General features: G+C 42.2%; 1 protein-coding gene across 1 annotated transcript in view; it reads left to right on the top strand.

Annotated features, from left to right (window-relative positions):
- Positions 1 to 1816: 1816 nt before the first annotated feature.
- YWHAQ (tyrosine 3-monooxygenase/tryptophan 5-monooxygenase activation protein theta) overlaps positions 1817 to 14701 on the top strand; it is a 31118-nt gene continuing 18233 nt past the window's right edge. The window contains exons 1-2 of the mRNA XM_068969829.1: positions 1817 to 1855; positions 2374 to 2713. Of these exons, the coding sequence (XP_068825930.1) occupies positions 2420 to 2713 (294 nt within the window). The 5' untranslated portion in view covers positions 1817 to 1855; positions 2374 to 2419. The remainder of the gene's footprint in view (positions 1856 to 2373; positions 2714 to 14701) is intronic.

Below are 14701 nucleotides of genomic sequence, written 5' to 3'. Positions count from 1 at the left end.
GGCTGTCTCTCCTCTCGCCTGAACTGTCTCTAATTCCAGTAAGCTCAAAATGCACTGGTCATACAGAAAGCATTTTATCTGCCCTTGCACATGCAAATTCTTTCCATGGGGATTTCTCGGTGTCCGGCTCCACCCCAGCCCACATGGCCATAAACACTCGTGTGTCTACAGCCTGGCCCCAGGGATTCCAGAAATAACAGCAGGGCCCTCCATTAGAACCCTGGAACATAGTAAGGCATTTCTGCACTAAGACACAAGCCCTTTCCAGCCCAGGCCTCTCCTGTCCGTCAAAGCACAAAGCAACCTTTACAAGTCAGGATAGGGAGGGGCAGCTGGGAGAGAGTTTAGATTTCTGAAAAGTTCGCACCTTCTCCTGCTATCTGTCAGTGCTCAGATCTTCCATTCTAGAGTCTCCAGATCTGCTTCTAAGACCTCCACTTAGAATGTGAAATTCTTTCTTGGCTGTGCATTCTTTGCTCTCAATGATCTGTTTTTCCCTGGACGTGCTGGAACTGGAATCACGGCAGTGTGAGCCCAGATGGCACAAAGACCACTTTCCAGACACCCTGGACAGCCACCTTATTTGGAGTCTGGTACTGGGAACATTCCGGAGAGACGGGAGTGGCAGGAGGGGAGCGCCCAGTTTAAAGGGAAGGGAAAGGGCTGGTGATGACCCTGAATAGAAGCCATCTGAAGCGATCGCTCTCATTTCAGAGGGGTGTTCACAAGGGAAAGTCAGCAGTCAACATCTAGGGAGAGAAGTTTAGCTTTTCGATTGTCCTCTCAAAAATAATACCAGAAGATAAAAAGCGTGTACATGTAAGACAGCAGTGATGTGAAAAATAAGTATTTAAATGCATGACCTGGAGAGTCTGGAAAGAAATATAAAAACAGTTGCTTTGGCGGGGGCGGGGGGGGGGCGGGGGGGATTAAATGTATGATTTTCTCCCAATTATCCCTAAGGTCATTTCCCACTTGAAAGAAAGTCATAATATCTGGCATTGCCTGGACTTTTTTGGGGGAGGGGGTAATTTTCCAAGGGAATTTCAGGTTTTAGGTGCCGGTCTTAAAATGAACGTGTAAAACCCAAGCTTATGCCACTTTCTCCAGGAACCAAGTCCTCTTTAATGGGGATGGGATTATTTCTAATTCACGGTCCCCATCGTAATGTCATTAAAGGCTGGGTTCAGTGTCTTGAACTCCAAACCTTTGTCACGAATAGGAAGGTGGAGGAAAGACAGGAGTTTGGGTAACAAAACAGCCGATGGTGTCACCCTCCCAGGCCCGACCTCACCCGGGCCGACGAGAGCCGCAGCTGCATGGGGAGCCAACAAGATGCAGTGAACTGTCTGCAACGCCGCAGCAGCAAGAGAACCCGGCCGCCGCAGGAGAGGTCGTGCGAGCTTCCCGCTCCCGTGCCGCGCCCACGATTTGCCGGGGGTGGCTAGGAGGATGAGGGGCGTTGGTAACAGCATTGCCATGGTAACAGTGACGTCCTTTTACCCTGGATCTAATTGGAGGAAACCCCGTGGCCGAAGCCGCAGCCTGCCGGCCAACCGAACTTGCCCAAGCCGACCCACCCTCCTAGCCTCCCCTTCCCCCTACCGCCCCGCCCCCTTCTCCTCCGCCCCCGTTTCCGCGCGCTCAGTCTTCATTGGCCAGAGGTGGGGAGAGAGGCGGAACTCTCGGGGACATCTCGGCGCGCCATTGGCGGGGGTGGGCGGCCTCGAGGGGCGGGCCGCGCGGTGGCCCCGCCTGTCGGTTCCGAGGTAGGCTGAGACGGGAGGGTCCTCGGCTAAAGCCAGAAGAGGGATCCAAGTGGTGGGACTTGCGCCGCGGCCGCGGAGACGTGAAGGTGAGCCCTGGGGTCGCCTCGGGGCGCGGGGCCGGGGGCGGAGAAATCCCTCCTCGGGGGTCCGGCCGGGCCTGTGTGTCCGCCTGGAGGCCTTCCCCGGGGTGCGGTGGGGGAGGCGGGAGGGACAGCGGCGGGCCTCGACGCCCGCTCTCCTCAGGGACAGGCTCCGGCGGGAAGATGCGGGCCAACGGCCGCTTCCATCTTGGGCCCCGGGCGGGCGCGGGAGCGGCCTTTCCTCCTCACCTCTGCCTCATCTCACCTCAGCTTCTACCTCAGGCCGCGCGGCCCGGCTCGGCGGGCACCCCCGTACCCTCCAGGCCCTCCGGGGCGCCCCGCGGTGTGGGGAGCGTGGGCGGGGGGAGGGAAATTCAACTGGGCCGCGCGCGCGGGGACGGACAAAAGGGGCGGCCGGGCGGCGGGGCGCATTGTCTGACGGCGCCGCCCCCGCCCTCCTGCCGCCCCCCCACCCCGGCGCCCGCCCTCAGGCCTCCTCGCCGCGCCCCCCCACCCCCCGCCAGCCCCCCGGGTCCGCGCTAGACCTCGCTGTCCGCTCCCCCGGCCCCCATGGAGAAGACGGAGCTGATTCAGAAGGCCAAGCTGGCCGAGCAGGCCGAGCGCTACGACGACATGGCCACCTGCATGAAGGCCGTGACGGAGCAGGGCGCCGAGCTGTCCAACGAGGAGCGCAACCTGCTGTCGGTGGCCTACAAGAACGTGGTCGGGGGCCGCCGGTCCGCCTGGAGGGTCATCTCCAGCATCGAGCAGAAGACCGACACCTCGGACAAGAAGTTGCAGCTGATCAAGGACTACCGGGAGAAAGTGGAGTCCGAGCTGAGGTCCATCTGCACCACGGTCTTGGTGAGTCCCGCGGACCTTCTCCGGGTGCAGGGAGAAGTTGGGGGCACGGGGGGCGGTGGCGGCGGCCTCCTCTCTTGCCCTCCAGCTTTGTGTGAGGCCCTCTCTCGGGACTTTGATGGCAACGGAATGGGGGCCGGGGCTTGCCTGATGGTCTGCCGCTCTGTTTGAGGTGGTTAGCTTTGGCCTCTTTGATGTGTCGCTTCAGTTCTTGAGATCAAGAAGCTTTTTTTCCTCCCCCACCCCTCCCTCCTCAGCGGTAAGTAGATCTTTCCTAGATAGTGGGTTGATGCATTTCAGTTTTTAAGATCAAGAAGCTCCCCGCCCCCAGCAGTGGTAAGTAGATCTTTTCCTAGATAGTGGGTTGATGCATTTCAGTTTTTGAGATCAAGAAGCTTTTTGGTTTTTTTTTACCCCTCCCCACTGGTAAGTAGATCTTTCCTAGATAGTGGGTTGCTCCACACCAAATAATTTTGAAACGTGCGAGTAGGTTGGTACCAGACTGAAACTCGTTCCTCAGCTTATAGAGGCTATCTGGGAACCCTTCTTCACATGTATGTAATCAATTCATAGGCTCAGGCTTCCGTTGAAAGAAAGTGCGGGACCTTTTGGAGAGCGACAGTGTAAGTCGGTTCTCCTCCCAAACCTAGGAATAATGCAAATTTACTTCGAAAACCTGAATAGATTGTTCGTTTTTCAAGTAGAGTAGCTGTTGAGCTTTTTCCTCCTTAAAAACGGTGAAGGGGGAGAGTTTCTTCAATGTGGAAAAGGCACAGCTAAATAAAAAGAATGAAGTATCCTGGTTAATTTCAGTACGGGATAACGTTCCCTTGCTGCTACATAGCTACACTTAAACCCTGAGGTGTTGAAATGAATTCCAATCTGGCCTGGAGCAAACCGGGAAAGCTGTCCAGGTTTTGAACTGTCCGGTCTTAGCAAGGGTGGCTTTTGGGTGGAGCAGCCTAACTGCTGTGATTCACACTTATTACTGAGAGAGAACATTTTAGCTTTGTCATTGTATGGATCTTTTGATTAGTAAGGTAAGGTTTTAAAATTTCAGTACCAGCATTGTAATTTTTGATGTGTTTGTTACACATGTTTTAGGTGGGCTTATGAAAGACACATCTTTTGGATTGGTGATTTTTCAAGAGGGACTAGAGGGGAAAATATCTCTTGCTCTCCCAACCCTTTTTTCCTTGCTCCATCAGATTCGTGGGGCAGGATTTTTTTTCTTTCACCTCCTTTTGCAGTACAAATAATAGGCGATCTGAACAAAATCGGGCTGATGAAGATAGCTGGTAAAGGGGGAAAGGAAGCAATACTGAGAGTGTACAAAGTGGAGAAAAGCATATTGAGATTTTTTTGCTTTATGAAAGTCATGTTCATCTCTGTCTTCCACTCCCTGCCTAGTGAAGAGGAGGCATGTAGGATTTTTAAACTGAATTGCTTGTATTTAAAAAAATTTGGCAACTTATAAAAGTGATTGTAGACTTCGGTAGCATGTGGTAGCAGTTGTTGGCAACATCCATTGTGTCATCAAGGAAGACTGTAAGAACTCCCTCTGTTAACAAGAAGCTTTTCTGCACAGGTGTTGCTTTGGGGTGCTCTCACAGTATATTTCAGTCTCTTGTTCTGTGCTGTTACTTCTTTGCCGTTTGTTACTTAACCCTGCAGCAATTCAGAATGACCACAGAATATTTCCTGTTCTCTAGCAAGTTAACTGGGAATACTTGCTTTATTTTCTGGCTCCTATAAATTTTAGTTTTTATGATGGCTTAAGTAGAGGCAAGTTTGCTTAGTTGATAAGTGACCTCAAAGAGAGACCAAGAAGATCGTTTCAGTAGGCTAGATCCCCTGAAATTAGGACAGGTTTTCTGTTTCTGTTTTTTAAACTTAAGTGAAATAGAAGCGTTCAGATGCCAGGGTATAAATAAAACACTTTTATTAGTAAAATGGCTTAAGAAACCAATTGTGACTTACTGGCCAGCTTACCAAAAATCCCGAGAAAGCCCATCTTCAAGTTGGCTGTGTTTGAGAGCTTAGCATGTACCAAGGCACTGTGCTAAGCAGCAGGGGAAGAACAAAGCTGAGAACCGGAGATTTTGTCCTCCAGGAATTTATGAAAAGGAGTGCATGTGAAAGTACTCAAATATAAATATGTAATTCCCAGAAGACAGTTCTGAACAAGATGCTCTGTCGTTTGAAGGAAGCAGAAACCTCAGGAAAGGCTTTACAAGTAGTGGCTTTTGGAATGAGCATCGGAAGAAGAGGATGGCAGTGGTGGTGTCAATATTTCAGGCAGAACAGGCAGAAGGAATATACAGGATCGGCCTTATTCATGGAAAAGGGTTTGTGTGAAGAGCAGGATATGTGTAGAGCTATCGTAGTAGAAAAGCCTGTAAGAGTGTAGGAACTATGCAAGAGAATGTCAGAGGGAATTTTCCTTATTTGATTGACAGTGGAAAGATTTTTGAATGATGTGTAGGTGGCAGCATCTAGAATTCATAGTTTGGGTGCTAATTACCAGTTTGTAATCTGAACTGATAGATAAGAAAGGGTTGGTTAGTGAACAAGTCTGATGATTGGTAAATTAGTGATTTAATAAGGAATCTATCAAAATAATGGGGAAAGAAAAATGAAATCTAAAATTGCTGAATATGAGTGCTAAGATTAGGTTTTCTCTTTTTGACCCCTCTGGTAAACAGGAAGAGGAATTTGGTGTGGAGGAAGTAGATGACACTGTTATAGGAGGCTAGTAGTAAAAGAGTAACATGGAAGATAGGCAGGATTTTGGTCATAAGTAGATATTCTCAGCCTTTTCTTTCTTTTTGATAGAGTAAGTTTTGGGTGGAATTATTTGGACTATTAACTCAAAATGAATATGGTGGACAACTCTCAACCTTTTTGATAATCACTGTATTGAGAGAGAATATTGAATTGTGGAGGCAGTAAAAAATGTTGAAATGCAAGTAATCTAAAGAGCAAACGAAATAACGGGACCCAAATGGTCAAGGCCAAGTTCTTTGTAGAATCTAAGAGAAGTTAGAGAGGAAGCTGTCACCAAGTTATCTGTCTTTGTCATTTGTGAAACCAGAGAGTTGGGCTAAAATTTCTGTTTCTTCTAATTCTGGTATTCTCGGACTATTAAAGTTATATGCTCCCAGTTATTCCACCTGTGCCCTGACTTCAGACTCTAAAATGAGTAGTTTTTATAGTCCACGTTGAAGAACATGTCGTTAGTTGTTAAAGAAATGTTAAAAACAACTTTGTATAGCACAGGGAACTATATTCAATATTCTGTGACAAACCATAATGGAAAAGGACATGGAAAAAGAATGTATGTGTTTATCTATAAGTAAGTTGCTTTGCTGTAAGCAGTAATTAACACATTTTAAGTCAACTTTACTTCAGTAAAAAAGTAAAAAAAAACAATATATACAATCCAAAAAAAGGAAAAGTGTTGAAAAGCTGACGACTTCAGTGAAATACCTTTAGGAAGAGGTGATGAAAAAGTCATTGATGATCCTATTAAATGTTGGAAATGGTAAAGTTTAAGTAAAAAATGATTAATAAGTTGTATGACAGCAAGGCAGTGGTTAGAAAATTGAGTAAGGTGTTCAGGAGTCATTAAGAACTTGGGTGTGAGGTAAGGGCAAATTGAAGAAACCAAAGGGGTATACAGAGCCCTTCTGGGACTTGGGAACAAACATCATGTACAAAGTCCATGACCTTGGAGTAAGAATAGGACACCTAAGCAAATGCATTATACAAGGTAACCTCTGTCTCAAACAACCCCGTGTTATCCTTTTGTTTAAACAATTTCAGGAGTTAAGGTCTGTGTTCTTATTTTTTAAAGTAAGAATCATTTAAAATGTATAGAAACTGAAACTTGTCTCTGTTGGTGTGTAAATCCTATTATCTTAATTCCGTAATACATTTGAATTCAGTTGTGTTCTAAATGAATGTCTTATAGAAAATATCTAGTGGTAGTTATTATTTAGCAGTAAGAAACCAGTATGTACTTGATAGTTAGTCTCAACGTAAGGTTACTGACATGACTGAAAAATCACTTGCTCTGGAGTCAAGACTGAATATTTTAGGATCACTGCTCTGTAACCTTATAATTTTGCGATTCTAAGCAAGTTTCTTTCAGCCTCTGTTTCTTTATCTATGAATTGGTGAAGATGATGTTTGTCTTTATAGGCTTGTAGTTAAGATAATAGGTAATAGCTGACATTGGGCTTCCCTGGTGGCTCAGACGGTAAAGCGTCTGCCTGCAGTGCGGGAGACCTGGGTTCGATTCCTGGGTCGGGAAGATCCCCTGGAGAAGGAAATGGCAATCTACTCCAGTACTCTTGCCTGGAAAATCCCATGGACGGAGGAGCCTGATAGGCTACAGTCCATGGACTCGCAATGAGTCAGACATGACTGAGCGACTTCACTTTTACAGGGCTTTTACTATATGCCAAGCACTGCTTTAAGAACTTGATATACCCACTGTGTTAAGAAAACAGGGACATGAGGAAGTTAATTAACTTGGTTGATGTCACAAAACTGAGTTTGGAAGAGCAAGGAATCCAGGTGATGTGACTCCAGATGAAATTGTGTGAAACACATTTAGCTCTAAATTACGTAGTAACTGACTGAAAGATCAGTGTTTTGAGGAATTTGTACAGTTTGATAAATGTAAGTTAGGGAGGGAGGGTAGATCTGTCATGAACAAAACTCACCTGATCTGTAATTTTGATGCCCTCCTCAATAAAATGCAATAACATTTTAAAACTTTTGCATGTTTTTTTGCTGTTAAAACGTAAGCTCCTTGAAGCTAAGAGTTCTTTCTGAAGAGTGAAATGGAGTGGAATATTGTATATACGGTTATATAAGGCTTGATCAGTGGTTCTCAGGTGAATTTACCCACCAGGGGACATTTGGCAAGTTGTGGAGAGAGTCTTTTTGGTTGTCAAGACTGAGGTGGGAGTGAGGAGGTGCTACTAACATACTGTGAATAGAAGCCTAAATGCTGCTGATCATCACTTAATGCATAGGAGAATCAGTCCCCTGCCACAGAATTACCCAACCCAAATGATAGTAATGCCAAGATTGAGGAACTCTGGGTTAGGTCATAAATAAAACAAGCAGCATTAAGTTGTATTGAATTGTATGACACCTGTCCTTTAGGTTCTTACTAGTATATTATCATCTTGTCAGAACCTTTTGTCTAAGATCTCAGTTATTTTTTGATTCTTTGTCACTCTGTATGCTGTTTAACTCTACAGTTTCACCTTTCTGGCAGTTACTCAGGGGACCTTGTATTTTCAAAGTTCCACCCTAGAGTTACCTCTAAGGCCTTGAGCTTTGCTTTTTTTTTTTTTAAAGGGAAAAAGAAAAAAAACCCAACCTTGGCATAGAGAAAAAGGATCCAACTGAAATTATAGTGAAACCTATTTAGAAACTGTCCGTTAGAATTGATGAGTGGCAAGTATTTCCCTCCCTTTCATAACTGCCATTAATAGTTTAGCATATGTGGTTCTAGATGTAAACCCTGGAGTGTGTTTATTTGGATGTTGTGTAATTACACTCTTGCCCTATTGAACATTTAGATTGTAAACAATTTTTCTGTTACAAACAACACTGAGAAGAACATCCTTGTTGCATGCTTTATGCAAGAGTTTACTTAGTTAAGTTTTTGGAAATGAAATTTCCAGCTTTTTCCCAGATAGCCCTCAGAAAAGATTATGTGTGTTTATACTGTCATCAGCTGTTGTTGAGAATTGCCATTTCCCCTTACCCTCTCCAGTACAGATAGTTGTTTGAGGTTAACAAAAATCTAGTTACTGAAAGGGTTGAAATTTTACCTCCTTGTTCACCTCCTAAGAATGTAATGAGTACTCCCTTCGTTCTCACAAAGAGCTAGTTATCAGACTTTTTTTTAAAGTTTCATGTATGGTTTCACTTGCTATGATAAACCTAGGCCAGCGTATTAAAAAGCAGAGACATCACTTTGCCGACAAACATCCATCTAGTCAAAGCTATGATTTTCCCAGTAGTCATGTATGAATGTGAGAGTTGGACTATAAAGAATGTTGAGGGGCAAAGAATTCATGCTTTTGAATTGTGGTGCTGGAGAAGACTCTTAAGAGTCTCTTGGACTACAAAGGAGATCAACCCATTAATTGTAAAGAAATCAAACCTGAATATTCATTGTAAGGACTGATGCTGAAACTCCTGTACTTTGGCCACTTAATGCGAAGAGCTGACTGTTTGGATAAGACACTGATGCTGAGACAGATTGAGGGGAGGAGGAGGGGGGAGACAGGATGAGATGGTTGGATGGCATCACTGACTCAATGGACATGAGTTTGATCTAACTTAGGGAGATAGTCAAGGACAGGGAAGCCAGTTCATGGGGTCACAAAGAGTGGAACATCACTTAGCGACTGAACAACACCAGTTTCACTTATAAAATGATACCATGTCATGAGATTAGGTAATTCAAGGTGCTTCACAGTTGGGAACTCTGCTTGATCATATTGATGTTTATTTCTTTATGATATTTATCAATACTAGATTTTGTGTTTAGCACTAGTTCTTTCAGAGTAACAGCAGAAGGTATCTTTGTGCCATTGACTTTCTAGGTATCAAGGAGGAATGGTAGAGAAACATCATTTGAAAGAACACTTAATCCATGGGTAAATCAAATGAAGTTTTCTTGATTATTTCATAGTAAATAATTTGACCAGATTATAAATGTTTGTTTACATTTTGAAGTATTTAAAGACACAGTGATGGTATCTACAACTTCAAAATAGGAGGGGGTTAAGGTGAAACAGGTGTGTGTGTGAATTAATATAGTAGCAGCTGGCTTTAATGAGAACTCATCGTGCTATTCTCTCTTCTTGTATATGTTTGAGATTTTCCATGATTAAAAGGTTTTTTCCCCTAGAAATTTTCTACTCTTACGTTTTTACACAAGAGAAAAAGCGCTGTACAAGAATGACCATAGTAGCTTTGTTCTAAGATCAGGAAACTGAAAACAGTCCATTATTAGGAAAATGAATTAACTGCGGTATATTCATAGAGTACTGCTCAGCAGTAAAAAGGAATGGACTATTGATACATACTGTAATATAGATGAATTTCAAAAACATGCTAAGTGAAGAAGTACATAATGTCATTCTAGCTATATGAAATTCTAGAACAAGCACAGATAGTCTCTATGTGAAAAATCAGAAGAGTGGGGACCTGGGGGATAGAGGAACTTTCTATGGTGATTGTAATGGTCTTTGTGCTGATACAGATTTGAGTTACACATGTATATGCATTTGTGGAAACTTGGCAAGTTTGTGCTTAATGTTTGTACATTTCGTAATATGTAAATTTTTACTTCAAAAGAAAATAAACATTGGTTAGTGACAGTCACATACTGATACCTTCTGTTTACACAAAAACAAATAGAATTGTATAGATATATGCTAAAGTAGGGAGAAGGCAATGGCACCCCACTCCAGTACTCCTGCCTGGAAAACCCATGGACAGAGGAGCCTGATAGGCTGCAGTCCATGGGGTTGCTGAGGGTCGGACACGACTGAGCGACTTCACTTTCACGCATTGGAGAAGGAAATGGCAGCCCACTCCAGTGTTCTTACCTGGAGAATCCCAGGGACGGGGAGCCTGATGGGCTGCCGTCTATGGGGTCACACAGAGTTGGACACGACTGAAGTGACTTAGCAGCATGGTAAAGTAATTTGGTCAAAGGTTAATTGTAAGATATGGGTAATGGATAAGTAGGTGCTCACTGTTGCCATATGTTAGCAGTATAATATTCTACATGGCTGTGGTTGAATGCCTTTAATACTTACACTGCAAAAAAAGAAAAAAAAAAAAAACCAAAACAGTGAAGCCCATGTCTTGTTGACCTCAAGATAGGAGAACCTATGGAAAGGTATTGCTGTCCACTTAGAAGATTGGACTGATAGACTCTGCACCATTGCTTTTGCTTTTATTTGGTGGTAAGTGCTAAGTAGATTAATGGAGGTAAAGAATGCAATGGAAGACTTACATAATTGGCTATACTCTGGTGCAGTGGTTCTCAAACTTCTTCGTCTTAAGACCCCTTTGCACAAACTTAAAAATATTTTGGAACAGCAACAACAAAAAATTGTGGAACCTAAAATCTTTTGTTTGTGTAGATTATACCTATAGATATTTACATTATTAAAATTTTAAACTGAAGATTTTATAACCCATTTTAGAATAATAAACACATTAGAAATTAACGTTATTTGTATTTTTTTTTTCAGTTGTGGTAAAATATACCTGATGTCGCTTCCCTTGTGCCTCAGACAGTAAAGAGTCTGCTTGCAATGCAGGAGACCTGGGTTCAATCCCTGGGTCGGGAAGATCCCCTGGAGAAGGAAATGGCAACCCACTCCAGTACTCTTGCCTGGAAAATCCACGGATGGAGGAGCCTGGCAGGCTATAGTCCATGGGGTCACAAAGAGTTGGACACAACTGAGTGACTTCACTTATACCTAATGTCAGATTTACCATTTTAAGCATGCAGTTCTGTGGCATTAAGTACATTCACTTTGTTGTACAGTCATCACCAGCATTTCAGAGCTTTTTCATCTTCTCCAGATGAAACTCTACCCATTAAATACTAACTCCGTATTCTCCCATCCCAGGAACCACCGTTTTACTTTGTCTGAATTTGACAACTCTAGATATGTCATATAAGTGTAATAATAACACTTTTTAAAAAGAAAATTGAGAATAGTGGCATTGTTTTATTTGTTGTATCACACCTTTTGTAGCTTGTGGAAAACTCCTTTCGTGAGAGCATGACAGTAAAAAAGCAAATAGTATCTTAATATGTATTATGAAAGCGGTTTGTGCTTGTGCCCCACCCCACTCAAAAAAATGGGAGGAGGGATCAGAGTTCTCAGAAAAAAGCAGAGACATTACTTGGCTGATGAAGGTCCGTCTGGTTAAAGGTGTGGTTTTGCCAGTAGTGATGTATGGATGTTGGATCATAAAGAAGACTGAACACCGAAGAATTGATGCATTTGGGCTGTGGTGTTGGAGAAGACTCTTGAGAGTCCTTTGGATGGCAAGGAGATCAAACCAGTCAATCCTAAAGGAAATCAACCCTGAATATTCATTAGAAGGAACTGATGCTGAAGGTGAAGCTCCGATACTTTGGCCACCTGATGTAAAGAACTGACTCATTGGAAAAGACGCTAATGCTGGGAAAGATTGAAGGCAGGAGGAGAGGGGGATGAAAGAGGATGAGATGGTTGGATGGCATCACTGACATGAGTTTGAGCAAGCTCCCCGAGTTGGTGATGGACAGGGAAGCCTGGTGTGCTGCAGTCCATGGAGTCTCAAAGAATCGGACACAACTGAGAAACTGAACAAGAACAGAGGAGTGCTCAGAACACATTTCAAAAATTGCTGCTCTTGGATCATTTTGTGTGATTGAGCAGGTTTCTGAGTAGCTGTGATTATGTGGTGATAATGAAATTTGTAAAACCTTCCCCTCCTTTCTCATTGCCCAGTCCCTCTACTCCCCAAATTATTCTAGGAGTATAGATTTGGAGACAGAAAAATAACAGACTTGATAATAAAGAAAAATTTATTTTAGGTATTGGGTAAGAAAGAATCCCTGGTTAGTTCCTGAAAAACTTACTTAAGAACTAGTATGGTGGAATGGCTTCTGCTTCCTTATGTTAGAATGGTTAAGGAAGGTTAATCTGATTTCACTCCCTGGTACCCAGCCTAGAAGCTGAGTTGGCATGAATGAAATTTGTAGATAATGGCTTCTTGGAGATAGGAAGTCAGGTTCACTGTTATAGCCAGCGTTGGTTGAAGCATTTTAATGAAACTTGTCTTTTGCACAGATCTTGAGTATCCATTTACATTCTTTCCATCCATAGGAACAGCACTTTCCATGATTTCTTTTGTCTGCTGCACGCTTTGCTCCAGATGGATTTGGCATAGTGTGGTGCTAAATATATATCGTAAAGTATCCTCAGTTAGTTTACTGCCTTAAAGCTTTGAACATTCTCCTATATGTTTGCTGCAAGCTTTACTTAGAGAAACTGGTGTGGAGGGTGAGAACAGGACAGTAATGACCCATGTAAATTTAATCTTAATGCTTGTTAAGCATTAAATGCTTAATACTTATTAATCTTAATGCTTTATTCTTAAAGGACAGTCTTAGATTTGTCTTTGTAAATGTCAGGATGATTGTGGGAAATAACTGGGAAAGTACGTGAAAATGCTTTAAAACTGTAATGATACTGATTTTTAAATCAGACTTTGTATTGTTATTTATCTAGAATATTTAGTACTCCCATTTTCCTTCTTGTTTTGGTCATTCCACCAGACATTATTTGAACACAGCTCAGAAAAGCTTTACTCTTAAAAACTATAGTATTAGACACCTGCAATCAAACATATACGTATTAGGTGTTCCGATCTTTCAACCTGGTACTATTTCCAAGTATTTGGCAATATGTTTTTTAGGCTTTCAATGTTCATGTTGCCCTCTCAGGATTCTGATGGACTAGTAAAGAGGTTAGAAAGGTTATTGTAAGGGTTTATACATTTTTGATCATAAAATACTCTAGATTATTTGGGTACCAATTGCAGAGACCAGGTATTTGATTCTTGATGAAATTTTTAATTTTTTCAAAATTAAAGGTTTAATTAATTTTAGCTTTTAATACATTTGAAAAAAATTGCATAATATTTAAACATCCAGGGACTGACATTGGAAATGGGAAATGGTGTATATTGAAGTGACTTTTATGTTCCTGAACAAATTGAGATGGGAGTCTTTTATCAAACTACTAGTGGTACCCTGGAAATTTTTATTTCCTCCTCACCTTTCTCATAGTTGCCAAGATATTTAGAGTAGAGAAAAAAAACTTGAGAACCAACTTATTAGAGAAGATGGCGAGAGTAACAACTTCAAAAGATTAGGGAAAGAGGTAGGGGAGGGTTCACTGACCGAGCTCAATAACAAAAGTTGTTAATTTTGATGAAATGTGACATTTTTTTTTCTTAGATTGCTGTGCTCCTGTAAACTATTATGGAATCCAGGGTCATAAAGATTTATATCTGTGCTCTCATCTAAGAGTTTTATCATCTTAGTTCTTATATTTAATTTTTGGTCCATTTGAGTCTGTGCTCTCAACTAGGTAGAGCAGCCCTATTTATTACTGTAGATTGGTATTGCTTGATAAGACTTGGCATAAAGGGAGAGAAAAGAACACTTCCCTCTGTGTTCCAGCCACATAGAATTACCTATGGTTCTCTCCTATATTGTGTAGTTTCTTAGCATTGCTCTTACTCTCTCCCCTGTGTAAGAATGAGTTGTTATGTTGATATAATATTTCCTTTCCCATCGTCTAGTAATGAGACCCAATTCTATATTGTCTGGAGTTTACAGTGTCCTGAGTTACTCTGTGGCTTCCTCTAAGTCAGATCATTATTGATGAGCTGTAAGGGTATGTAAGAACAAGGACTTCATCTTTATTGTTTCTTTTGATTACTCTTAATAATTTTTCAAAATTATTTTTTGTGTTGTACCCAGTAGTTCAGTTGAATATAATCAGTAACCAATGTAAGTTTAGTGGCCAGTGCAGATTAATTTTCTTATCATGGCCTCTTAAATTCCTGTTGACCCTGTTCTTCTCTTTATGCCCTGAAATAGATTTTGTAGACTAAAGGCTAGACCAGAGGGTTGTATATAATACAGCTGCAGAGATGAGTGCGTTTGGTGTGGTTTAGCCATAGATGGAAAAGTTAACCTGCAAATAATTGTGTAATTTCTATAATGTAGAAATGCATAGACTCACAAAAGACAGCACATGTGAAAGTACACTGGTATCTTTGCTATTATCTATTTTTGGTAGTTTTCCTAGGATATAGCAAAACTTGACCCATCTACTAAGCTAGGAAGGCAATTTTGACCTATTTTTAAAT

This window comes from Capricornis sumatraensis, chromosome 1 (assembly GCF_032405125.1).
Source record: "Capricornis sumatraensis isolate serow.1 chromosome 1, serow.2, whole genome shotgun sequence".
In the NCBI taxonomy this organism is placed as follows: Eukaryota; Metazoa; Chordata; class Mammalia; order Artiodactyla; family Bovidae; genus Capricornis; species Capricornis sumatraensis.
The sequence above is the reverse complement of the archived record's forward strand: the minus strand, read 5'-3'. Positions and strand labels throughout refer to the sequence as shown.